General features: G+C 66.5%; 9 protein-coding genes across 9 annotated transcripts in view; 3 read left to right on the top strand and 6 right to left on the bottom strand.

The window, feature by feature from the left end:
* Positions 1-533: 533 nt before the first annotated feature.
* On the top strand, positions 534-4,554 carry FA09DRAFT_183243 (hypothetical protein). Its single transcript, XM_025739341.1, has 3 exons — positions 534-2,100; positions 2,157-3,631; positions 3,685-4,554. The coding sequence occupies exons 1-3, from the start codon at positions 675-677 to the stop codon at positions 4,516-4,518; spliced, it is 3,735 nt and encodes a 1,244-aa protein (XP_025600621.1). The 5' UTR covers positions 534-674; the 3' UTR covers positions 4,519-4,554.
* A 166-nt stretch (positions 4,555-4,720) lies between these two features.
* Positions 4,721-5,994, bottom strand: FA09DRAFT_336488 (RNA-binding domain-containing protein; the record flags this gene model as incomplete). Its single annotated transcript, XM_025743893.1, has 7 exons — positions 4,721-4,891; positions 4,946-5,047; positions 5,100-5,161; positions 5,313-5,336; positions 5,396-5,433; positions 5,563-5,822; positions 5,926-5,994. The coding sequence occupies 7 exons, from the start codon at positions 5,992-5,994 to the stop codon at positions 4,721-4,723; spliced, it is 726 nt and encodes a 241-aa protein (XP_025600620.1).
* A 329-nt stretch (positions 5,995-6,323) lies between these two features.
* Positions 6,324-7,541, top strand: FA09DRAFT_314973 (UBC-like protein). The gene is made up of 5 exons (XM_025740792.1): positions 6,324-6,330; positions 6,388-6,520; positions 6,572-6,670; positions 6,721-6,893; positions 7,013-7,541. Exons 1-5 carry the CDS (start codon positions 6,328-6,330, stop codon positions 7,346-7,348), a joined length of 744 nt encoding a protein of 247 aa, XP_025600619.1. The 5' UTR covers positions 6,324-6,327; the 3' UTR covers positions 7,349-7,541.
* On the bottom strand, positions 7,401-8,382 carry FA09DRAFT_183180 (hypothetical protein). Its single transcript, XM_025739340.1, has 5 exons — positions 8,277-8,382; positions 8,074-8,213; positions 7,878-8,016; positions 7,626-7,819; positions 7,401-7,570 (listed from the first exon to the last, which is right to left on the bottom strand). The coding sequence occupies exons 2-5, from the start codon at positions 8,195-8,197 to the stop codon at positions 7,530-7,532; spliced, it is 498 nt and encodes a 165-aa protein (XP_025600618.1). The 5' UTR covers positions 8,198-8,213; positions 8,277-8,382; the 3' UTR covers positions 7,401-7,529.
* Positions 8,383-8,703: 321 nt separating this feature from the next.
* On the bottom strand, positions 8,704-13,729 carry FA09DRAFT_327789 (Pkinase-domain-containing protein). Its single transcript, XM_025741527.1, has 3 exons — positions 12,660-13,729; positions 12,368-12,505; positions 8,704-12,316 (listed from the first exon to the last, which is right to left on the bottom strand). The coding sequence occupies exons 1-3, from the start codon at positions 13,357-13,359 to the stop codon at positions 8,889-8,891; spliced, it is 4,266 nt and encodes a 1,421-aa protein (XP_025600617.1). The 5' UTR covers positions 13,360-13,729; the 3' UTR covers positions 8,704-8,888.
* A 1,792-nt stretch (positions 13,730-15,521) lies between these two features.
* Positions 15,522-16,534, bottom strand: FA09DRAFT_183160 (hypothetical protein). The gene is made up of 2 exons (XM_025739339.1): positions 16,486-16,534; positions 15,522-16,398 (listed from the first exon to the last, which is right to left on the bottom strand). The coding sequence occupies exon 2, from the start codon at positions 16,310-16,312 to the stop codon at positions 15,764-15,766; it is 549 nt and encodes a 182-aa protein (XP_025600616.1). The 5' UTR covers positions 16,313-16,398; positions 16,486-16,534; the 3' UTR covers positions 15,522-15,763.
* A 2-nt stretch (positions 16,535-16,536) lies between these two features.
* On the bottom strand, positions 16,537-19,505 carry FA09DRAFT_336484 (hypothetical protein; the record flags this gene model as incomplete). The annotated part of the gene is made up of 8 exons (XM_025743892.1): positions 16,537-16,830; positions 16,879-16,958; positions 17,011-17,095; positions 17,151-17,249; positions 17,305-17,411; positions 17,469-17,634; positions 17,688-17,735; positions 17,787-19,505. The coding sequence occupies 8 exons, from the start codon at positions 19,503-19,505 to the stop codon at positions 16,537-16,539; spliced, it is 2,598 nt and encodes an 865-aa protein (XP_025600615.1).
* Positions 19,506-19,763: 258 nt separating this feature from the next.
* On the top strand, positions 19,764-22,813 carry FA09DRAFT_304420 (MCM-domain-containing protein). Its single transcript, XM_025740468.1, has 6 exons — positions 19,764-20,166; positions 20,217-20,276; positions 20,333-20,634; positions 20,690-21,008; positions 21,065-21,635; positions 21,691-22,813. The coding sequence occupies exons 1-6, from the start codon at positions 19,894-19,896 to the stop codon at positions 22,734-22,736; spliced, it is 2,571 nt and encodes an 856-aa protein (XP_025600614.1). The 5' UTR covers positions 19,764-19,893; the 3' UTR covers positions 22,737-22,813.
* Positions 22,814-23,123: 310 nt separating this feature from the next.
* FA09DRAFT_336482 (hypothetical protein) overlaps positions 23,124-23,846 on the bottom strand; it is a gene marked incomplete at both ends in the record, with an annotated part of 1,112 nt that continues 389 nt past the window's right edge. The window contains 2 exons of the mRNA XM_025743891.1: positions 23,124-23,595; positions 23,652-23,839. Coding sequence (XP_025600613.1) covers positions 23,124-23,595; positions 23,652-23,839 — 660 coding nt within the window. The remainder of the gene's footprint in view (positions 23,596-23,651; positions 23,840-23,846) is intronic.

The following is a 23,846-nucleotide window of genomic DNA, read 5'->3' as shown; positions in this document are numbered from 1 at the left end:
CGGGGCGCTCCCACGGCGCGCTCCATCGTCATGCATCGGACGGACAGCTCGGCAGCGCGGCAGGGCCTGCCGCGCGCGTTCCGCCAGCGGCAGCACCTTGCTTCGCCTCCACCCTCTCTCCCACACCCGCTGCCCATCGCACCCGCATCACCCACACGGCCCCTCCGCCGTCGCCGCAGCTCCACCACTGCACACCACAGCACTGCTCGCACCTGCCGCACGCCCGGCACTCGCCCGCCCTCCACCCAGGCGACCTGCTGCCGCCTCGTCGTCGCGCCTGCTCGCCATCTCCCTGGCGCCGGCTGCCCGCATACACGCCCGTCTCTGCACCGCTGCGGCTTCTTCTTGCCCTCCAGCGCATTCTTGAATCGCTACCGTGCTCTGCCCTCATCGTCCGCCCTCTGTTCGCTTGATGTCCACGGCCTTCGCCAGCTCTCGCTACAGCCAATTCATCGACTCGTCACAGCGCCGCGCCTCGTCGCCCGCGCTCCCGACAACCGGCACCGCCGCTTGTCTCGCGCTCAACTGGCTTTAGACGCAAGGGATTGTTCATCGTCTGCATAGAGCGCACCCTCCATCCTTCCCTCGCCCTCTCGCCTCGCGGCTCCGCGGACGAGAGCTCGCCGGTCGCCGTCGTACCTCGCCTGCATCTGCGCGTCTGAGCATCAGCAGCCATGCCGCCGCCGCACTTCACGCCCTCGACGGCCATGCCTGCGCCCGTGGCACCCGATCTGCCCAAGGCGCTGCGCAACCTCGTCAAGGATGCCTCGGCCAAGATCAGAGCAGCACTGCTCTCGCGCGGGTCCGCCAACACGACGCTGGGCCCTGCGTATCAGGCCATCAATGCCCTGCTGGCCGACCCGAACATCCCGGCGCCGACGTCCGCTGGCAGCAGCGGCACCTCTTCCTCCGCTGCTGCATCCTTCTCGGGCGCACAAGGCGCCACGTCTGCTGCCACAAAGGCGCAGATCCGCACGTATCTCTCGCAGCGTCTCAATGGCGAGCTCATGGACCTGTTCTCCGACGAGATGGACCAGGCGGATCTCACAAAGCTCTCGCTGCTCGCCGAGATCCTGTGGCGTCTCTCGTCTCTGCTTGGGCCGGCATGCATGATGCTCGAGTGGTGGGACGTGCTGCTGCGGCCGCTGCTCAAGAATCCGGCGACCAATGCGCGGGCCGCGACGCAGGCGCGCAATCTCGTCGTCTTCTCCATGACAGCATCGTCGCCCTCGTCATACCAAGACGAGCCTGAGCCGACTGCGCTGTGGCCTGCTGCTCCTCCTGGCACGCAGACGATGCAGCGCAAGCGCGGCGAGGCGCCGTATCCTCTCTCGTCCACCGAGGTCATCTCTGCCGCCGAGCGCAGCAAGAGCAGAGAGCGGCGCGTGCCGTCAGGCGGCAGCTCGGGCATGCCGCGCATCGGCGGCAGTAACGAGCACTTCAAGCGCTTCACGCAGCGCATCTTTGACCTGTACACCAGCGAGGCAAGTGCCACGCCTATCGGACAGCGCGAGGAGGACGACGACATCGCCGAGCTGGGCTCGACGTCGGGCGAGCACGGCGAGCCGGGCAATGCCGAGTCTGCACAGCTGATTGGCACGACCTGGAAGGGCAACCTCGAGGCCATACTCATCACCTACGGGCAAGAGCGGCCGAAGGAGTTCTTCCACCACCTGGCCGAGTCATTCGTCGAGCCCACTGCACGCGTGCCCATTTTGCTGCTGCTCACGATCTTCCTGCGCCTCAACTCGATCCACACGTACCACATCACCTCGACGGCGCTGCCGCGCATGCTCGTGCTGTCGGCGCAGCTCGACACCAGCACCACCTCGACGGCGCTGTGCATCACGGCGCTCGTCATCCTGCTGCCGCACATTCCCAACTGGATCGCAAATGGCGGCGCTGGTGGTTTGCCGAGTCTGCTCGCCATCTACGCGCGCATCATCGACTGGCGGCGACTGGGCGTCGGCTGGGAGGATCGCTGCGGTGCGACAGAGGAGGAAGACGCAGAGCGACGCGAGCTGGATGAGGAGTTCGGCGAGGTGGAGCGGCTGGGCAAGCGTTTGGCGAGCCGCAAGGATCTGCAGTGGAAGCGACTCGGTGCGTGATCTTGCCTTCGCCTCTTCAAGCGTCTACTAATTCCCTCCTCTGTGCAGCGAGCACGTTCGACACCGTCTCGTCCAGTCCGCCCGATGCAGTCCAGTTCTTCACCTTCATCTACGGCATCTTCCCGTGCAACGTCATTCGCTTCCTGCGTGCGCCGATCGACTATCTGCGCAAGGCACAGTACGACTCGCCGTTCGAGGACACGTGGGAAGACACCATCGACGAGCTGGCCGTGCAGACGCGCAGCGCACCCGTGCTGCGACGCCACGTCCTGCACCCGGCGCTGGTGACGCTGACGGCGGAGAACGAGGTCAGCGACAAGCAGCGCTGGCGGGATCACGACGCCGCAGACATCACTGCCGAGTGCATCAACCTCTTCTTGGGCACCTGGCACGACTCGCACGAGGACAGCCAGTTCGCAACGGTGCGCGATCGAGCATTCTCTACGGCCAGCGCCGCAACATCAGATCCGCGATCGCGCTCCGCCTCGCTCGGCGCGGAGAGTCAAGATCTCACCAAGGCCGAGCTGCGCAAGATGCTCGAGCAGACGCAGCCCACGCCATTGCTTCGCGACAGCACGGTGCTTCGCCCAGGCGCCGCACGGCAGTTCTCGCCTCTGCGCATCGGCAGCGGCCGGGCTATGACAGAGGCGTCATCGGCGGCGCAGCGCAGCGCGAACGAGGCGGATGAGATCCTGTCTCGGTACACAGCGCTGCGGTGGGGCGCGCCGCTGCAAAGCACGACGACCGTCCGCACGCCGTCAGGCGGCAGCGAGCCACCGGCCAGTCGGCCGACCCGTTCAGCGACGATGTGGGGCGCTCCGCAGCACCAGCCGCCGCACACGTCCAGCGGGCTGGCCTTCCATCAGCCACGTTCTGGACTTGCTTCTGCAGTCACGACGGCAGCGCACTCCTCGGCGGCCAATGCGCGCAGCACAGGCGCCGCGGGCAAGCTCAGCGAGACGCTGTCGACGCCGCCATCGCCGCTCTCCCAGGCGCTGCGCTCGCGCACGCGTGAGCGCTCCGGCTCGATGTCGTCCGTCCTGTCGCTCTTGCCGTCCTCGACAGATGCGTCTTCGGTCGTGCCGCGCAGCAGCCACGACCACCCCCTGATCAGTTCGATGTTGAAGCAGTCCTCGAGGTCGACCGCCGGCTCGCCAGTGCTGCGGCCGGTGCGCACGGAGGTGTACACCGAGCTGGCGTACTTGCAGCGCGAGAACCTGCTTCTGCGCAACGAGCTCAACTTCGAGCTGTACCTCAAGGAGCAGCACCTGCGGCACATCGGCCGTCTGCACCGCGACCGCATCGCCGACACGGCGCTCGAGGCCGAGCGTCAGAACCTGTACCACTCCGTGCGAGTCATGCGCGCTCAGCTCAGTGCCACGCTGCAGGCGCAGGAGCGCCAGCGCGCCGAGGTGGCCACTACAAAGTCGCGTCACAGCGCGTGGGAGAACGAGCTGAACCAGAAGCTCAAGACCTATCGCGAGGAGCGCAAGACGTGGATGGCCGAAGGCCGTGAGCTTAGAGTGAGTGATTTGCATCGCATTGCCGCGAGCACAGCTGATACATGCGCCTGCAGAGCGCACTGGAAGATGCGCGTGCAACAGTCTCGATGCAGGCACGCCAGATCGACGAGACAGGCGCCGAGCTCTTCGAGCTGCGGCAGCAAGTCGGTGTGGACCGACTCAAGCTGTCCAAGATTGCCGAGTACGAGCGCAAGGTGCAGCAGCTCTCGCTGGCGCTGCAGACGTGGGGCGACGACGTGCGCCGCTGCGAGGAGCAGCGCCGCGAGATGGAGCTGCTGCTCTCGCGCTGGGAGGAGATGCAGATGATCCTGCAGTCGTCCGACGAGGCGCTCGAGCAGGCCAACGACCGCGCGGACGCCAACGCATCGCACGTCGCAAGGCTGGAAGAGGCGCTCGAGGAGGCACAGCGTCGCATCCAGCAACTCGGCAACTCGGAGCGCAGCGTGCACTCTGCAGCGCTGCAGCTGCCCAAGAGCGCGGCATCGCCTCGCTTTGTGCCGCGCTCGCCGCAGACGCATCTGCGCACGTCCGAGACAGACAGCGCTACTCCCGAGGCGACACGTCTGCGCTCGCGCGTCGAGCAGCTGGAGGCGGAGGTGCTCGAGCTGCGCGTCAGAGCGGAGGCCAGCGAGTCTGCGCAGGCGTATGCTCGACTCCGTCAAGAGCTGCCTGTGCCGCCACCAGCGCAAGAAGATCCGGTCGAGCGAGCGCTGTCCTTCCATGAAGCCGACATCCAGCCGCTGGACCTTGGCGCCGCTGTTGCGACGCCTGCTGCTGGCGATGCTAGCTCGCCGGACCCGCCAGCAGTTGAAGCAGCAGCAGAGCAGGGCGAAGAGGAAGCGGCGAAGCCTGAGGCCGCGAACGAAGAGAGCCAGGAGCAAGCGTGATGTGCCTGAGAGCTGTAAACGAAATGAGATTTGCCTGTCACTGTCAGTAGCGAATGCATTGGCCTGCAGAGTCAGCCTGTCTGGCACAGCAGAAGCACCACACTCCCGCCTTCCTTCTCTCGCCATCGACGACTCGCTGCGTAAAGGTCGCTGCGTGAAGGTGACGGTGCATCCCGGGGTGCTTTTGTGTCGCGTGCAGCGCTCAGCGCCGCGCTGGGCTCGCGCTTCGTCGGTCGTAGTCGGCGTCGGCTGCGCGCGGTGCCGAGCGCCAGTCGCCGCCGCCACCGCCGCCCACCTCGTCCTTCCATCCGCCGCCGCCACCACCGCTGCGCCGCGAGCCGCGCTCCTCCTCTCGCCGCCGCGATGCAAGTTCCTGTGGCTGGGTCAGCGCGAGAGACAGAGGCAGCTGCACACGGGCTATACGCACCACGCTGAGCTCATGATGCAGTTCCCGGACCAGTGCAGGCGAGGCGTAGCGCAGGTGCATGAAGTTGCAGAAGCCGCCGCGGTTGCATTCTTGCGTCTCATTCTGCGCAGTGCGTCAGCGCTGGCCCTCACGAAGCAGCAGGGCGGCGACTCACTTGCCGGCAGCATGCCTCACGGAAGTCTGTGACGGGCGACAGCTCTGCGAACAACGGCCGACCTGGCGAGGTGAGTGCGAGTCAGTCCGAGTGCTCACCAATTGTCAAACTCATGCTCCTCGCGCCGCTGGCCTCGACCCGTCACAGTACAGCAGAGCCATGCACCAGGCTGCCATGCTTCGCCGCCACAAACCACGCATCCTCGGCACTCACCAGCGTACCATCGGTCATTCAGCGCTGCGACAAGAGCCAGAATCAGCAGGCGCTCCGGGTGGCGAAGCCGCAACAGCACTCACCATCGACAGCCGCCTGCGCCTCGGTCTCCATGTCGTATCTGCGAGCCGCATCAGTCAGCCTGCCGTGCAGCACTTCGCCATGGCCAGCAGCGCTTCGCCGCCACTGCACATACGAGCCGCACCGCGCCACATGTCCAGCGCTGCTGCCCGCCCCTGCCCTGACTCACCTGGCGTACACGTTGCCAATGAGATGGTCGCCAACATTGTCGCACACGTGCATCTCCAGCAGCTGGCCGAACTTGGCCAGCTCGCAGAAGAAGTCCTCGAAGAACGAGTCAAAGTCCTTCTGCAGCTCCTCGTCGCTCATGGAGCAGTTGGGGTCCGCATGGCGCGGGTTCTGGTACACGTTGGAGACCAGGATCGTCTGCGAGAACGGCGGCTTGGTGTGCTTGCGCGAACAGCGGTCGCCATGGCGGCATGCACCGATCTGGCAAGAAGAGACCACAGCTCATCAGCTCAAAGTGGCACTTTGCGCAGGGCTGAACGAGCCCCTTGCCAGCGTGCACAGCAGCAGGAATGCAGCGACGCACCTTGTAGTAGAAGGAGCAGTTGACCTTGTCCTGCTCGGTGCCGTAGATGCTGGCGAGGTACGACGCCATGGTGGACTGCGCTGCGTTGGAGGTGGTGGGCGTGCAGACAGATGCAGGACGCTGCCAAGGATGCGGTGGCGGAGCTGCGCAGCGAGGAAGGAGAGCGAACGATGGAACGAAATAGGGAGCACTCAGGGCCGCCGGACGGCGGCGCGGCTGTCGTGCGCCGGCCGCTCGGCGCTGCCGCCTGTGCCGGGCGCGAGAGCGTGCTGACATAAGCAATTGGCTCCCCAATTAACACGGCGCGTGCCTGCGCCGAGCGAGGCACGCCGCGAGTTGATGCAGCCTCCACTCCACCACCGCCTTCCCCGCAAGCACTCGCACTCGCTCAGCCCTCGCAAGATGGTGAGCTTGGCATGTGCGCCCGCTGTGTATGCGCTGACATAGCTGACGGCTTGCCAGACGCTCCCGCCGGCCATCATGCGGCGCCTCACGCGCGAGCTGGCACGCCTGCACGCCAACCCGCCCGAGGACTACCGCGTCGTGCTGAACGAGGAGGACATTCTCGACGTCGCCGTGTGGATTCGCGGGCCAGGTGCGTCAGGCGTGCGAGGCCTGGCCACTGAGTGCTGACGCTGCGCCACAGAGGGCACGCCGTTCGAGGGCGGCTATTTCAAGCTCACCATCGACTTCCTGGCCGGCGACTATCCCAACTCGCCGCCGCACTGCCTGCTGCGGACAAAGAGTGAGCACCGGCGGGGCACTCCTAGCGTGCTGAGCTGATGTATGGCCCAGTCTTTCATCCAAACGTCTCCACAAAGGGCGACATCTGCGTGTCGACGCTGAAGAAGGGCTGGGATGCGCAGACGGGCGTCGACTTTCTCGTCCGCACCATCATCTCGCTGCTGCTGGACCCGAACCCGGACTCGGTGCTGGACCAGGCAGAGGCGGGCCGCTTGATGCATGATGTGAGTCAGATGCTTGGTGGTCGAAGGCGGCGTATTGGGCGTATGTCTGCCCGTCTCGTATGGGCTTTGATCTGGTAGCGTGCAGAAGGTGCAGCTCGTCCTGACATCTCGGTCGGCAGTCGTACGAAGACTTCCACAAGACAGCTCGCATTTGGACGAGCGTGCACGCCTCGACGCGCCCGGACTGCTTCGGGCCGGCGAGCCCTGCTTCTGCCAGCAAGATGGCGAGCCATGATGCGGCACCGCTTGCGAGCACGCAGACTGTGGCTCCGCAGACCAGCAGCAACGCCGGAACTGGTCCGGCCACGCTGTGCCCTCCTGCGGCAGCTGCCCTTCCTTCTCTTCCGCAGGGCAGCATTGCCGGTCTTCCATCTTCATGCGCTCCGCTGAGCCTAGGTGGAGGCGGCGTCCTCAAGAAGACGAGCGTGCCGAAGCGAGGCTTGCGGCGCCTCTGATCACGTCACTGGGCCATGCCTTAGCAGCCTGCTCCGCTCTCTTCCGCCGACACGACAAAAAGTGCTCTTCATCACGTCCGACTGACCTGTGACGCCGGCCTGACCTTCATCGATACCACCCAATGACTCCTCACACATGTATTCCCCTCGCGTCACACCCTGCTCCCATCGCCTGCTAATCTCAAAGCTGCTCGCGCTTGACGTAGTTGTTCGAGGACGTGGCTGAGTCGAGCAGTTAGCAGATGTGCAGCAACTGACAGGGCCGATGCAGGCTCACCGTTGAGCTGAGAGCTGAGCGCTTGGTGGCTGAGGTTCAGACCCGGCGGCGAAGTCATTCTCGTTGGGCTGCAGCTGCTCTCGGCCTTAGCGTTCGGAGCATAGGCGATGGAGGTGCAGCTCGTGACGGGCTCGTCGTCCCAGTACTTCATGAGCGCAGCTAGCTCGTTGCGACGGCGGGTGGATCGCGATGTGCTGGGCTCGAAAGTCTATTCAGCTTACGTTGAGGGTTCGGGATGGCGCTTGCTCTCACGTAGACTGCGAAGCGCGCTCCACCTCGAGCTCGTCTTTCTCGTCCTCCGACGTGGCAGCGCAGAGACCGTCTACGACTTCCTGCTTGTAGCTTTGAGGGGTAGACGGAGGCTCCTGGCTCGCTGGAGTCTGCGGGAGTGCTGGAGCAGAGGGCAGAGTGAGCGCTGAGCCGATAAACAGCCGCACTTGAGCCGCACCGGGGATGAGGAAGTCGCCCTTCGGAAGCTCCGTGCCAGCTTGAGCACTGGCATAGATCCAGCGCGGGTGGCAGATGCTGATATTTGCGCCAGCTTGCTCGCCGTGTTCTTCGTGTGTTACCATGCGGACGCCGATGAGCCTGGAGGCCATCCGTGAGCGCTCAGCTGCTGCCAGGTTCCGAGCACTTTGACGCTTCACTCACGGCGCAGACAGGGCGTCGGCCTGGTCGCAAGCGAAGTGGTGCGTGGCGCCAAGCGGGCTGCGCGAGGTGTTGCCGCCGAGCTGGCCTTTGCGGGGCAAATGAGGGACCTCATGCGTTAGCTTGAGGCGAGCAGGACGCGAAGCGGGCGCTCAGGCGCACGCCACAGGGTGACACAGTCGGCCTCGTACTGGCGAGCGCCGAGGCCGAACCACGCCACGTCGTCCGAGGTCAGAGTGAAGGCTGACGTCGGCTGAGGCATGAGGTGAAGGAGTGACGGGTAGAGCATGCCGGAAGGTGGTGGCAGTGAAGAGCGAGCGACGGGCGTCGCACTTGCGCACACACCTTCAGCGTTACGCACGCACGCGCCGCTGCCGCGGCACGACGCGCGCCGTGGTGCCGGGCTCTGACCGAGCTGCACCGCAACAGCGAGGAGAGCAGGTGTATAGCATTCACGCATGGGTATGTGCCGCGCACAGCAGAACGGCGGGCAGGAGCACTAGGGCGGGTATGGAAGCAGGTGGGATGCCGGGAGAAGCAGTGTGAGATGGAAGGGAAAGAGCGGAGCTTTAGAGCGTGAGATGGCGAGCCGAGACTGCTGGCGCGATGAGTCGTCTACTCGTCCTCCTCCTCTTCCTCAATGACTTGCGTGCGGAAGGCTGGAGCCGGCGCACGCAGACGGGCGGTGCCCATCGAGGGTGACGGCACCGAGTTCGTGCTGGCGCTTGACGCGTCTTTTGCGGCCGGTGCAGAGCCGGGTGTGCTCGACGGAGGCGTCTCGGATGTCGAGCTGTCGGGCGGATCGAGCTGCATCGACAGCACGCGAGGCATCGTGTCGCGGCCGAGCGACGGCGGCTGGAAGATGGAGCGGATGCCAGCGTAGCGGCCGGAGCCGAGCAGGCCGCCTTCTACCTGCTGCGAGGCGCCAGGTGCGCGCTTGCTGCCGGCGAAAGGCGAGTCGGGCACGTTGGAGCTCGACGTGCCGGCCCACGAGGAGCCGCTGTAGGTGTCGAGCTGGCCAAGGCCACCTGCATAGGTCGGCGCATCATCTTCGTCTTCCCAGTCGTCGTCCTGGCGCCCAGCAAAGACATCGCGCAGCTTCGGCTTGGCTGCAGCCGCTGTGGCGGCGAGCTCGCTGCGCGTCGGCCCCTGATCGACAGGTCCAGCCCAGCTCGGCGGCGGCCGGCCCCAGCTGCGACGCCAGGTGCCGGTGCCCGCGGCAGGCGCCTCGCCGAATTGCGTCTTGATGCCGTCTGGCGGCGGCTGAGCTTTGCTCGTCATCGAGTGAAGCGAGGGGTTGGCCGACGGCGGCTTGTACGGCGAGCGAGACTTGTGCACCGTGAAGACGCTGCCGCGGCTCGAGCCGTGCCCGTGCGCTGGTGAGGCACGTCCCTGGCTGCCCTCTGCAGCGGAACGTCGGCTTTCGAGCGAGCCTCGGCGCGGCGTGCCGACTTGGCCGGCCTCTGCGCTGTCTGGTCCGTCATCGCCGGGTGCGTACAAGGACGCTGGGCGCGACGTGCTGCCCTCCGAACGCGGCACGCCGGGATAGTGCCGATGCCGCCGCACAGTCGAGCCGCCTTCTGTGCTCGGCCGCCGGCCGTGCAGCGTGCGCATCGTGCTGTTCATCGCCACAGCCTGCTGCTTGCGCAGAATGGAGTTCGCACTGCTCGCCGAGCCGGACTTGACGTGCAGTCCGGACGGCGGCGGCCGGTGCAGCGAGGCGGAGCTGGACGGTCGGCTCGAGCGCTGCGACGCAGCGAGATGCGGGTGATCTGCCTCGCCCCAGACAGTGGCGGTCGGCGTGATGCTGCCGGCACTCTGCCGTCTGAAGTTCGGCGGCCGCGAGGTGCTGATCGTCAGGCCGTGCCCATCCAGGTGCTGTGCGCTGCCAGACGAGCTGCGCCGGCTGAGCGAGCCGCGCTGCGGGCTGCGAGGCGACCGCCGCGAGCCGGCCATTGACGTGGGCGCGTATGCACCACCACCGCGGCGGCTCACGCTGCCCTTGCGCGCTACAGACTGGCTCGAGTAGCCGCTGCCCTCATGGCCGTGGTGCGACGGCGGACTGCCGACCATGTTCTTCTGCGCCTTGCGACGCCGCCGGGCCTGCTTGTCTTCGGAGCCGAGCCACGTGCGCACCGTCGAGAGGAACGACGAGCGCTGCCGAGTCTTGCCCGAGGCAGATGCATCGCCGTCATTGACGCTCGAGAGCGTGGTGAAGGTGTCGACTGACTTGGAAGACGACAGCGTGCCATGGACACTGCCGTCGCCTACAGCGCCGTCGTCGCCGTTCGTCTTCGGCAGCGCTCTCTGCTTGCCGGATGTCGAGCGAGATGGCGACTTGTCGACGACGTCGGCCTGTATCAAGGCTCTAATGCGCTCCCGATCACGCTCAGGGTCCTTCCGCACAGGCGTTTGCGAGCCCTCGGGCGAGCCGAAGTCTCGTGTGCCCGAGACGCGCTCCTTCGCAGGCGAAGCGGGCTGCCGCGAGCGATCCTTGATGGTCGACGTGCCTTTCTTGCTGAAGAGCGCGCCGACTGGACTCTTTGAGCGCTCAGGCGGCTGCGAGTCGTCCACTTCTGGACTGTCGCGTCGTGCACCGCCCGCAAGCACACTGGACAGCTTGACGCTGAACGAATTCGTGCGCGCTCGGTCGGCCTGACGAGGCCGTGAGACGCTGGCAGCAGCAGCGTCGGGCTGCGGCACTGCGTCTTGAGCGTTCAGATCTGTGACGCTGGTCGAGCCTCGTGCGTGGCCAACTCGGATCTTGTCGTGCCGCAGAGGCGATGCGACGCTCTGCGACCTGTCGCGCGCCTTAACATCTGCACGAGCGTCCTTTCGCGCAGGACTAGAGGCAGGGCTGTTTGCCTGGCGGGCAGGATCCTTCGGCGGCAGCGGCGGCGGGCCGGCTGGCGCATGTGGCGTCGGGGTGGCGGGCGCGACAGACGGCACCGGTGTTGGGAGCACAGCGCTCATGGGAACAGGGTTCGCAGCCCGCTCGTCAGCCTTGAGCTTCAGCAGCCACCAGATGGCGCCGCTGGCGTCGCACGCGTCGGTGATGACGCTGTGCACGATCTGCCCGACATCGAAGCCGAGATTGCTCAGCTGGTGGAGCAAGTTCTGCTCTGCGACGCTAGTGAAGAGCGCGGGCGAGGACTCCTCGATGAGCGAGACGTAGTCAATCGGGCGCGGCTGCAGGTGCGGCGGGTGGTGGTCTGAGAGGCCGCTCGAGGAGAGCGAGCGGCGCTTCGTGCGCGAAGGTGTGCGCACGTGGCCGCGTGACGAGCCGGAGCTGACGCGCTTCATGACCTCGCTCATCTCTGCGCTCGGCACTTGCTTCAGAGGAGCGGCGCCGTTCTGCTGCGGCGAGCTCTCCGTCGAGCCGGGCGACTCGTGATGAGTCGGCAGGGACGAAGCTGTTGCCTTGCCGCCAGCAGACGGGCCTTTCCGCGACACGTCGCTGCCCGCTGAGCCTTCTCGGCGGATAGTCGTCTGCGACTCGTTGCGGTGGATCGCCAGTGGCGGCGCCTCGACTGGCGACTCCTCCGAGGCAGACACGCCTTCGAGGCTGGACTTGTCGTCGTTGTCGGTCGTCGGGTCTGTCGTGGGGCTCGTGCCGCCCGTGCGGCTCGAGCGGCGGTCGCTCGACTCGCTGTCGCTGACAGCTGAGTGGTAGCTGGCCTCGGATGCGCCAGACGCTTCCTGCACATGAAGGCCGAGCGAAGGAGGGGCCAGCGATGCAGACGAGATGACCTCGTCGACTGTAAGCGAAGCCGACTCGATTGGAGGCAGCTTCGGCGGCGTCGCTGCGAGGACCGGCACCACCGGCGCTGCCTCGAGCGCCGCATCGCTCGGCTGCTCTCCTGGCTCGGCGATGCCCGCTGCTTCTGGCGCAAAGTACGCGTCGCCGCTCTCGTCTTCCTCCACTGCCGACATTGGGCTGCCGAGCATGACCTTGGCGAACCAGGGATGACTGAGCATCGACCTGATCGACAGGCGCGCAGTGGGCTCCTGCTGCAGGATGCCCCTCAGAAGGTCTTTCGCCTCTGCCAGTCCGCAGTCAGCTCTGGTTCTCCACACCCACGCGCCTCACTCACCCTCAGAGATCACCTCGGGCACCTCGTAGTCTCCCGCCAGGATCTTGCTCTTCATCACGTCGTCATCATCGTCATCGAACGGCAGCGCGCCGCAGAGCAGCGCGTAGAGGATGACGCCCAGCGACCAGAGGTCCACCTCTGCGGGCAGCAAGTCGCGTCAGCACTGCCTCAGGCCCGGCGCTCCGCTGAGCAGGCCGCGCATGCACAACTCGCATCGATGCCAAGCAGCACACTATAGCCACACGTGCCAGCGCTTGCCCTCAGCCCAGCGCTTGGAGACACAGCTACTCACCCTCGCCAGTGTACTTCTTGCCCGCCAGCATCTCCGGCGCCGCATAGCCCGTCGTGCCGCAGAACGTGTCCATCAGGCGCTTGCCCTCGAACTCGCGCGTGAAGCCAAAGTCGCCGAGCTTCACGTTGCAGCGCTCGTCGAGCAGCACGTTCTCGAGCTTCAGGTCGCGGTGCACGATGCCCTTGCCGTGGATGTAGGCGAGGGCGAGGCAGAGCTGGCCGAAGATGCGGCGTGCCTCGGGCTCGGGCAGCGTGCCGCGCTCGACGAGGTAGTCGTACAGCTCGCCGCCGGTGCAGAGCTCGCTGGCCATCCAGATGTGGCTCTCCGTCGCCACGACCTCGTACAGCTGCATCACGTTTGGGTGGTGCAGGCGCCGGTGGTGGTGGATCTCGCGCGTCAGGCTGGCGCTGTGCGCCTTGGGCACCTGCTTGATGGCCACACGCGTGCCCGTGGCGCGGTGCACGCCCATGCGCACCTTGCCATACGTGCCCTCGCCGATGGGCCGGCCGAGCGTGTAGCTGCCGACGCACTTGAGCTTGCCCGACGAGAGCTCCTTGCCGAGCTCCTGGTACGCCGACGCCAGCGCGGCCGTGCGGTTGATGATGCTCGAGCCGCCGCCACCGACGGTACTGGCGCCGCTGGCCGATGCCGCCGACGCACTGCCGCCGGCCGGCCACTCGCGCTGCCGGCGCGAGCTCATGCTTCAGCGCTCACCAGCCCGGCGCAGGGCGGTGCGCTGGGAGCGGGATGCGATGCGCGGCACACGCTGGGCCGCGGCTGCCGCGAGCGGCTGCTGGGCGCACTGTGCGAGCGAGGCGGTGCTCGAGCCGCCGGGTGCAAGAAGGGCCGCGACGTGGCGGTGCGGTGTCGCGAGGAGCAGGCAGCGAGGAGGAGGCAGAGGTCGCCGCTCCGGTATCGAGACGACGCGACGCGAGTCGGGGGAGGTAGAGGGCAACGCGAAGCGGCGAGCGTGGCGGTGCGAGCAGCGAAGCAGCGCGCCTTGGGTGTGAGTGCGGGGCGCGGGGCGGCCTCGTCTGAGTGCTGAGCCGAGGAGGAGGCGGTCCGAGCTGGGAGCGATGAGAAGGAGCGGAGGCGCGAGCGGGCGAGCCACGGCCACAGCGCGGGAGCAGCAGCAGCAGCGCGTCGCGCAGGCGGCGATGGCCGCGGCGGCAGGCCAGCTCGCGCGGCGCGACTCGACTCAGACTCGACTGCTGACCTGCTGCCTGCTGCTGGTGCTGCCGCGGCCCCGGTCTCGCGTCCTCACACCGCCATCCTTCCCATGAAGAAGCACCGCAGAAGCGCCTTGTCTGCGACATCTGCATCCACAAGCACACACGCAGCGCCTGACACTGACTCAGAGAGAGGCTTCGATCGTGGTACCGCAGACGTCGGCAGCGAGGCATGAGAGCACGGCACGCCGCCTGCATGCGCTGCGAGGCTCGCGCGAGCCTTGCGCAGCAGGGCACTACACCAGTGTGTGAGCGACTTGCTCACCCGGGCCCCAGAGCAGTCTCCGTCGTGCCCAAGCGTCGCGTCGCCCGCCGCCGCGCCACGCCGCCGCGCGCTCCCGCGCCGCACCCGCTGCGCCCGCCCGATGGCGCCCTCCGCCAGCGCCGCCCAAGCCACACCCGTGGTGATGCCCGAGTCCCGGCACTCGTACATCTCGCTGCTCCCACGGACCCGTGTGGAGCTCGGCGACGTCCTGGCGACGCGGCGAGCGCGACGACGACGACGACGAGGCGAGCGCGAGCGTGCAAAGTTCGACAGCAGAGGAGAGCAGTTTGCAGCAGCCGAGCGGCGCAGCTCCGCCGCGTCGAGTCACGGGCGCAGCGACACTGGCGCCGTGCCCGGCGGGCCGGCGCTGCGCGTGCGCGCGGCACGGCGCCAGTCTCTCTCCGCGCCAGGCGTGCGCCGGGCGCCTGGCGCGCAAAGGCATAAGTACAGGGCCTCGCCCGGCCCGTCGCCAGATCCGCCCACCTTCCCATCCACCACCTCCCACCCCTGCCATCCGCCCGCTCCGCCGCTCCTCCTCGCTCTCGCGCCCGCCAAACACGCCCCGCAAGCCCGCAAGCTCGTCTCGCCAACCACCGCGCCGCCCGTCTGCTCCCTGGCCGGCCAGCTGCCCTCGGGCTGGCCGCCGAGCTCGTCGTCGACGCGCGCCGGCGAGCTGCGCCAGACGGCGCTGCGCACTCAGCGCCGCGCATCCGCTCCCTGGCGTGCCATCCGCCGCATCCACTCCCCCCTCTGACTCGCACGCCCTCGCCTGCGAGTCCATCCACCCGCATGTGCGCGCCTGCGCCGTCTCAGAGCCATCCGCACCTCTCCACGTACCACGCCCGCCCTCCGCACCACGACTGACTTTACCATCCACTGCATTAGTTCCTGCTCAACTCAATGCACATGTGCCCTCTGCGCCCAAGCGCCCGCACCACATGCCCACGCACGCGCGCGCGCCGCGGTCCTCTCGCCGCCGCAGCCCCTGCCTCTGGTGCTCAGCGCAGTCTAGTGACGCAAGAAGCTTCGTCAGGGAGTCGCAGAGCGTGAGAAGCGCCGCCGCCCGACCTGGTTGCTCACCATCCATCCCGGTCCGCGCTCGCAGTGCAGCCACTCGTCAAGCTTGACTTCATCGTCAACGCGCAGAAGTCTGGTAGGGAGGTGGCCAGTGTGGTAGGGGTGGGAGGTCGAGACGAGAAGGAGCGTGAGACATTCGACGGGACCTCTGACCTGCGTCCATACATCTGCAGTGCCGCTCCTGGTGTCATGCCGGTGGAGCGGGCGTCCTGTCTCGTGCACGAGCGGGACGTAGGGTGCGCCCTGAGCCCTCCGAAAACAAACCCATAGTCCGTGGGCCGTCTCGACGGTTCAGTTGTCGTTGTCGCGTCCCGCGAGGGACCCCTGCAAAGGGAGACACTTCAGTCCTGTGGTAGGATGTGACGCCTCAGAGACCCGTGGTACTCGTCCCGTCTCTTCTCGTCCCGATCTCTTGCTCTCGTCCGCTGTCCACCTCCCACTTCGACGTGTGCAGAAACGTTCACTGACGCCCACTTCGCTCAGCTTGGCATCTTCTCCGTGGCTCACAGTCTTGGACATGTCGATCTCACTCGTCATCGGTCCATACAGCAGCTGAGTGGCCCCGTTCTCGTCGTGTCGGGAGGGATATGAGGCTGGAGCAGAAGAGTCAGAGAAGCGCGAAGCTGCGTGGTACGCCTCATTGTTGTCGTCTGCGGACGGCAGCATGTTCGTTGCTCTGGCCTAGTGGGCCGGTGGAGCAGGTGTCGTCGCCTCAAGGAGTGCCTCTCGCTGCCTTCGGGCGTAAGACGGAACTCCGAGAGCTTCGGTGCAGACCCAGCCCTGTGGGTCTCGGGAAAAATCATCCAAGGACTGCCCATTCGTGGGTCTTGTGCTTCGGCTAGTCTCCGTGGTATGGCGTCCAGCGACGTGTACTTGTCTGGCTCTTCCCTCTGTGGCGTCCTCCGGGACACGCAGGGGCCGCTGAGGAGCCGAATCATGAGATGCGTGCACTCGATGCGGGGCCCGGCGACAATGTGGTGGCCACACAACCTTTCCCAATGCTGTTGCTGCTGACATACCGCATTACTGCTCCGACGCGAGAACGCAAAACGCCGGGTGAGATACTCCATCCCCATTATCATCCTTCATTCGCTCTACTGTTCCCCTTTTCCCCAGGCATACACGCCGCGCACAGCTCTGTCGAGATCCGGTGAGGTACTACACCAGCCTTGCCGCTCTTCAGCTCACGCTCGTCCACCGTAGCTCTCGCCTGCCCACGACGCGCATCTTCACTCGGCGGCAGCGCTCGGCTCACCGTGTGTGTGGAGTCTCGACCAGCCGCTGACAGGTGCTGACGGAATGAACTCTATTGCCCAGCCAGACGGCTTCGTATCCTGGTAGCGAGAGCAGATCGCACGGCGTGCCGATTTGCAGCGACGTCGCGGCTGACTTGCGACAGCAGTGCGAGTGCGTCTGCTTTGCTCCCGCCGACGAGCGGGATCAGCGGCAGCGCGAGCTGTGCATCGTCGGCGCCGCGTGCCGGGGACGTGCGTGCCAGCGACTGGGCAATCGCTTCGAGTGGGGCTGAAGCGCGTGCCAGCAGACTGCGGGCAGATGGTGACTTGGTGCGCGACGCAGTCGCTTGCACCGCAACGTAGGCCTGCCGACGTGTGAGCTTCTGCGCTGCGCGACAATGCAGGTGTCTCACCTCGAGAGCAACGCAGGCAGTCTGCTGCACATGCCATGGGCTTGTCTCCGCCCGTGGCTGCTGCACTTCGTCGCGCCGCGCTGGCGTGCAGAAGGAGTGAGCGTGATTACAAGCGTGAGGGTCAGGACGCACCTTCGAAGAAGCCTTCGACAGATGCAAGGTCGTCATCTTTGAGCGCGAGCGCAAAGCGATGTAGCGCTGCCTCGGCAGGGTTGAGCTGTGCGCAGAGGATGAGCTTCGGGTGCTCGGCGCCGCGAGGAAGTAAGGCATACCTCGGACAGATCTGTCTGCTCGCTAGACGTGGACTCGAAAGCAGTGTCGATGCCCAGTGACGAGGCTGCGATTGTCAGCGCAGCTCGGGCGAAGCAGGCCTGGACAAAGTATGGGTGAGCAACAGGCGCCTGAATACGGACGCAAAACACGCACCGATGGGCGCGGCCCAGAGCCCAGCGTGATCAGCTCTTCGCATGTTGGCCCGTCGAGGGGCAAGAGCGAGGGCAGCACGGCGTAGTCACGCTGATCATGCGTGCCGGCTGCGGGTCAGACTCGTCCGTCAGCGATGTCGGAGTCACATGCTCAGCTTCACTCACCCTCCAGCGCCTCGTGCGCCTCCCGCAGAACGGTCGCAAGGCGCTGCGCGTGCCCTTGATCCGGAGGACTGGCGCCGAGTAGAGCGGCGCGGACGCTCTCGATGCGACTCAGCTGGCGCTCGAGTGATCGCTCGAGGCACTCCGAGAACTCGACGAACTCCTCAACCTGCGAAGAGGTGGTCTCAGCACTGAGAAGGACCCGAGCTAGAGTCAACGCACTCTGGAGAACGTGCCGTGCTCCAGGCACTTTGACACCATCTTCGGCAGCTGTAGGTCGTCGTGAGCAAACGCAGGCCTGCTCTACAACGCAGCACGCACCTCTCGCTCGTTCTCCTTGTACAGGTTCTCAGCCTCCCGCGCGAGCTTGTTCGCTCGCTGCTCGTCGCCAATCGCCGCATGTGCTCGCCTCTCGGAGACAATCCAGCCAAGCGTGTCCCACTGCACGCCCTTGATGCCGATGCGGCCGGCTTCGTCGCGCGATAGAGACGTGGCACCGAGACGTGCGAGCAGACGCGATCGCAGCAGGCGCAAGCGATAGCCTTTTGGGCTCTTCTGCAGAGCGAAGCCGAGCAGCGCAACCGCTGTGAGAGGCTGTGACAGCATTGTCTGCGCAGCGAGCAGGGCGAAGTCATCGGCCGGCTGCATCTCCGTGGCAGGCAGATCTGCGCCGAGGGGAAGTGCAGCAGCGTACGCGCGAGTGTATCGCGCAGCAAGCGCAACATCGCTCAGCGTCTCCGCCGAGTATTTGCCGCAGAGGCGAGAAAGCTTAGCCCGGTTGAGGTAAGCGTACATGGCTCGCAAATCCGGGAATGTCTGCGGCGGCTCTTCGCACCAGGACGCGAAGCGTGCACGCTCTTTCGTGGCGAGAGACGGAATGTAGGGCGCGAGGTCGTCCGCAGCGCAGGCCTTGTCGCCAAGGTCCACGAGGTACGAGCTAAGCTCGTCGGCCACACCCGCAGCGTAGGCGGCAGGATCAGAACCGACAAGCGCAGTCAGCTCGGCCTTGAGCACGGCTGCTCGGAGGTGCAGAACGCCGAGCCGCTGTGTGCGGTCACGCTTCGCACTTGCTACCGGCGCCAGTGCTGACAGCGTGTCCATCGCCTGAGACAGGAGCGCTCCGTCTCTGCTTTCGCTGGCGAGCTTGACCGATGCGTCGATGAGCGATGCGACCACCGGCCAGTTGCGATTGCCAGCCGCAAGAGCTTGCGACGCATCGCTGTGCATCTGCTGCCACTGGCCGGCTTTGACCTGCAGCTCGCGGCGGAGCTCCTCGAGGCCGAGGTTGCGACGCACCAGCGACGGCCCTTCTCCTTGCTCTAGCAGCTCCAATGCGTCGGCCATGGCGCCCGGCAGCTCTGCTGCGGGCTTCAGTGCCGCGACACGCGCAGAGACCGTAGTCGCGAGCCACGCTTCCTCATCAGAGCGCGGGCCGAGCGGGTGGGTCTCGAGGTGCTGCGTCGCCATTCTGTGCGCCAGCGGAAGTGCGAGCGCTGCGCCGGGCGCGCTGGGTGTGCGGGACAGCACCAGATAGGCAGCAATGCTGGCCCAGAAGAAGAAGCCGGCCTCGCTGCGCATCTGGGCACGAAGGCCGCTCGGAGCGGCGCCTGCAGCAGCCACGGCAGCCTTGTGCAGCCGCATGGCCACCTGCTGGGCACGCTGCCAGCGCGAGGCGCGGGCCAGAGCCAGGAGTGCCTTGCGGCCGGCGTCGAGGCTGCCTGGATGTGCCGTTGCCGCGGCGTCGAACAGCGTGGCCTCGTCGCCGCGGCGGCCGAGCGCGCTCAGCGCCAGGCCCGCAGCATGCACCGACGAGGCATCGGTGGGTGCGCTGGCCATGAGCGCATCGGCGGCCTCGTGTGCCCGGGCAGCGTCGGGCAGCCGCGCCAGCGCGAGAAGGCGCAGCGCCGCGGCCAGCGGCGAGGGCGAGGAGCGCAGGAGCTGGTCCGCGAGCGTGAGCGCCTTGGCCGGGTTGCCCGAGTCGAGGGCGGTGTAGACGGGCGCGCACCGCCGCTCTGCGAGTGCGAGAGCAGCCGCGCTCATGGCTGAGACGGGCAGAGGTGGAGGGGTGAGGCCGAGAAGGCGTGGCGGCGGCACAGCGCGGCGGCGGCGAGAGCGAGAGCATGATGGCGCAGGCGCTTCGCACGCTCGGCGCTGCCGGCCGAGCACGCCGACTCGGCAGCGCGGGGAGAGGCACGACGCGTCTTGCGCGTTGCCTCGACGCGTAGAGAGGCGGCGTGGGTGCAGCTGGCAGCCGCGCGCGCTGCGACGCCTCCGCTGCCTGTGCCGGCCGCCCGGCCTTCTTCTCGCGCACATCCGTCCGTCCGTCCCGCCCTCGCTCATCCCCCGTCCGCTCACAGACAGATCAGCTCCGCTCTTCACCACCTCGGCACGCACCTCTTCCGACCGTCTCTCCCTCTCCGCCGCCGCGATGGCGTCCGGCCCGTCCCTGCCCGTGATCACGCTGGATGTCAACTATGCCGAGGACAAGGCGCACATCGCAGACTTCCTCTCCTTCTGCAAGGGCACTGTGCCGCCGCTGCGCGCATCGGGCAGCGTCGTGCGCGAGCCCGACTCGGACGACGAGGGCGACCATGCCGATGCCGACGGAGAGCTGGAGGATGCGATGGACGGCGTGCAGCTGGGCGCGCCGGGCAAGGGCGCCCGCGGCAGCGGCAGCAGCTACAAGTACAAGGAGCAGCTTGTGAGTGCTGCACGTGCGGCTCCGGTGAGCGCCTGCTGACTGCGCTGCAGCAACGGATCTGCAACCGCGAGCAGGATGCGTTGGTCATCGATCTCGCCGATGTCGCGAAGGTGAGCCTGCCAGCGCGATCCTGCGCCGGGCTCGTCGCTGACTGCCTCGTCCTCAGCACCGCTTCACTTCGACGGGCGAGACGGGCCTCGAGCTTGTGCGCTCCATCACCGGCAATGCGCACCGCTACGTGCAGCTCTTCTCCGAGGTCGTCGACAGCGAGCTGAAGAAGCTGCAGCCGGCTCGCGGCATCACGCACCGCGACGACGTCATGGATGTCATCCAGGAGCAGCGTGTCGAGCGCAACGCCCGTGCAGAGCAGGGTCAGAGCGCGCCGCAGACGGAGGAGAGTGACGGCGCTGCGGCGGAGGCCATTGGCGCAGAGGATGCGCCTTTCCCACCGGCTCTTCTGCGGAGATAGTGAGTGTCTCGCAGCTCTGGTGAAGCTAGCAACGCTGAGCCCCGCTTCTCGCAGCAACTTGTATTTCCGTCCGGCAACAACCAAGGGCACCATGGCCGTGCGCGCCGTGCGTGGCGCCCACCTCGGGCAGCTCATTACGGTGCGCGGCATCGTGACGCGCGTCAGCGAGGTCAAGCCATACCTCCTCGTCGATGCGTACTCGTGCGATGCTTGCGGCGCGGAGATCTTCCAGGAGGTCAACGGCCGGCAGTACCTGCCGCTCAGCGTCTGCCTGTCGAAGCAGTGCTCGATGAACCGCACCAAGGGCGTGCTGCACCAGCAGACGCGCGCGAGCAAGTTTACCAGCTTCCAGGAGGTCAAGGTGCAGGAGATGGTGCGTTGCCGCCGTCGCAGCTACCTACAACACGCACTGACTCCTCTCCTTTGCAGGCCGACCAAGTGCCCGTCGGACACATCCCACGCAGCATGACCGTGCACCTCTATGGCCCGCTCACGCGCTCGCTCAGCCCGGGCGACGTGGCGGACATTGCCGGTGTCTTCCTGCCCACGCCGTACACCGGCTTCAAGGCCATCCGCGCCGGTCTCCTCACCGACACGTACCTCGACGCGCAGCACGTCACGCAGCTCAAGAAGCAGTACGAGGCCATGGAGATGACGCCGCAGATTGCCGCGCAGATCGAGGCTCTGAAGGACGACCCGGCGCTGTACACGAAGCTGGCGGCGAGCATCGCGCCCGAGATCTACGGCCACGAAGACGTCAAGAAGTGCCTGCTGCTGCTCCTCGTCGGCGGCGTGACGAAGACGGTCGGCGACGGCATGAAAATCCGCGGCGACATCAACGTGTGCCTCATGGGCGATCCCGGTGTGGCCAAGAGCCAGCTGCTGAAGTACATCTCCAAGGTGGCGCCGCGCGGCGTGTATACCACGGGACGCGGCAGCTCCGGCGTCGGCCTGACGGCTGCCGTGATGCGCGACCCGGTGACGGAGGAGATGATGCTTGGTGAGTGTCTCGCTGCTCGGCTCTGAGCACATTGCTCATCAGTCTTGTGACGCAGAGGGAGGCGCCCTCGTGCTCGCAGACAACGGTATCGCCTGCATCGACGAGTTCGACAAGATGGACGAGTCGGATCGGACCGCCATTCACGAAGTCATGGAGCAGCAGACCATCAGCATCAACAAGGCCGGCATCTCGACGACGCTCAATGCGCGCACGTCGATCCTTGCCGCAGCCAATCCGCTGTACGGCCGGTACAACCCGCGCATCTCGCCGGTCGACAACATCAATCTGCCTGCGGCGTTGCTCAGTCGCTTCGACGTGCTCTTTCTCATTCTCGACACGCCGAACCGCGACGACGACGAGCGCCTGGCGCAGCACGTCTCGTACGTGCACATGCACAGCGCCCATCCGCCGCTCGAGCACGAGCCGCTGGATGCCATTCTCATGCGGCACTACATCGCACTTGCGCGGCAGAAGCGGCCGACGGTGCCGCGTGCCGTGAGCGAGTACGTTGTGGGAGCGTACGTCAAGCTGCGCGCCCAGGGAGCCGAGGACGAGGCTCGGGAACAGTCGTACACCTACACCTCGGCGCGCACGCTGCTGGGTGTGCTGCGTCTCAGCCAGGCACTTGCGCGACTGCGCTTCGCCGACAGCGTCGAGATCGCCGACGTCGACGAGGCGCTGCGGCTCATGGACGTCAGCAAGGCCAGTCTGCATGCCGACGGCCGGCGCAAGGCCGGCGACGAGCTCGGAGACAACAGCAACATGAGCAAGATCTACCGCATCATCCGCGAGATGGCGCTGGCAGCCGGCGCCGCCGAGCGCGATGCGGCTGCCGCCTCGCGGCGCGGCGGCAATGCACGGCGGGCCACGACTGGCCGTCTCGGCCGTGGCCCCGACCGGCAGACCGGCGGCGAGGCCATGGCACTGGACGAGGACGATGCGGGCGAGAGCCAGAACCTGCCGGGCGAGCTGCTGCTGCGCGACGTGCGCGACCGCATCATCGCGAGCGGCTGGGTCGAGGACCAGCTGCAGGAGTGTCTCACGGAGTACAGCGACCTTGGCGTCATCCAGGTCACCGGCTCGCGCCTCGTCTTCCTGTGAATGTGTCACCCTCGCCGTCCCCTGCATGCCCTCGCTTCTTCATGTATCACCAGCCTCGCAATGCACTTCGTCTTCGCACACCGAGTGGGCAGTCGAGGTCGCGGGAAAGGGCTGTGTATTATCGCAGGTATAATGATGAAGAGACGCAGACACGACGGAAGGGGGACAGCGCGGCGCCGCGCGCATGGAACGAGCAGGCGGCATGACTGCTGCAACTGCTGGCTTCACTGGCCGATCGACGCGGATGCGACTGGTCCGAAGCCGCCGTTCTGACGCACGAATTCGTCGAAGGGCGTGAAGTCTGGAAGGTCGAAGGGCCGAGACTGAGATGGTGCGATGCGCAGCTGAGACGAAGCGGCGTGCACGAGCGGCGGAGCAAGAGCAGCGTCAGCGACGCGTCGAGGAGGAGCCGATGTTGAGCGGCTGAGCAGAAGCGGTGCCGTCGGGCTGCGCCGACGACGAATCCGGACGCTCGATCAGCTGGATCAGGGCGTGCGGTCCCTCGACTGATCCTGGCTGGTGCTCCCACTGGCGCTCCCCCTGGCGCTGCTGCTTGAGCTGGCGTGAGTGTTGCTGCTGGCGAGGCGAGAGCGGCGCCGGCGCGTGGCGTGGCCGGGGCAGCTCCTGATGCTGGCTTGCCTGCAGCTGCGCCTGCGGCAGCGGCTGCGGCGCTCCGCCGGTAACTCGGCGATGCTTGGCCAGCAAGTCGTTGTAGGGTCCTTTGAGGGCATCGTACTTGTTGCGGTACTTGCTGGCCTCCTGGTGCTGCTGTTGCGCGTGCGCGTTTGCCTCGCTGAGCTCGCGCAGCAGCCGGGACTTGTCTGCCTTCAAATCTGCCAGCTCGCGGAGCAAGTCGATCCTGCGGGATGGTCAGCACGCGGCGGACACGGGCTTGTAGAGCAGACCAAGACTTACCTTTGCTCTCTTGTCCAATCTTGCTTTGCACGCTGTCCGATGCGGTGGGTGAAGGCATCGTTGCAGAGGCTCATCGGACCGAGAGGCGCCTTGCGTTTGCGCTGCTGCTGCTGCTGCTGCTGCTGCTGCTGCTGCTGCTGCTGCTGCTGCTGCTGCTGCTGCTGCTGCTGCTGCTGCTGCTGCTGCTGCTGCTGC

Source organism: Tilletiopsis washingtonensis (genome assembly GCF_003144115.1).
Source record: "Tilletiopsis washingtonensis strain MCA 4186 unplaced genomic scaffold FA09scaffold_3, whole genome shotgun sequence".
NCBI classification, from domain to species: domain Eukaryota; kingdom Fungi; phylum Basidiomycota; class Exobasidiomycetes; order Entylomatales; genus Tilletiopsis; species Tilletiopsis washingtonensis.
This window is presented reverse-complemented; position numbering and strand designations above follow the sequence as displayed.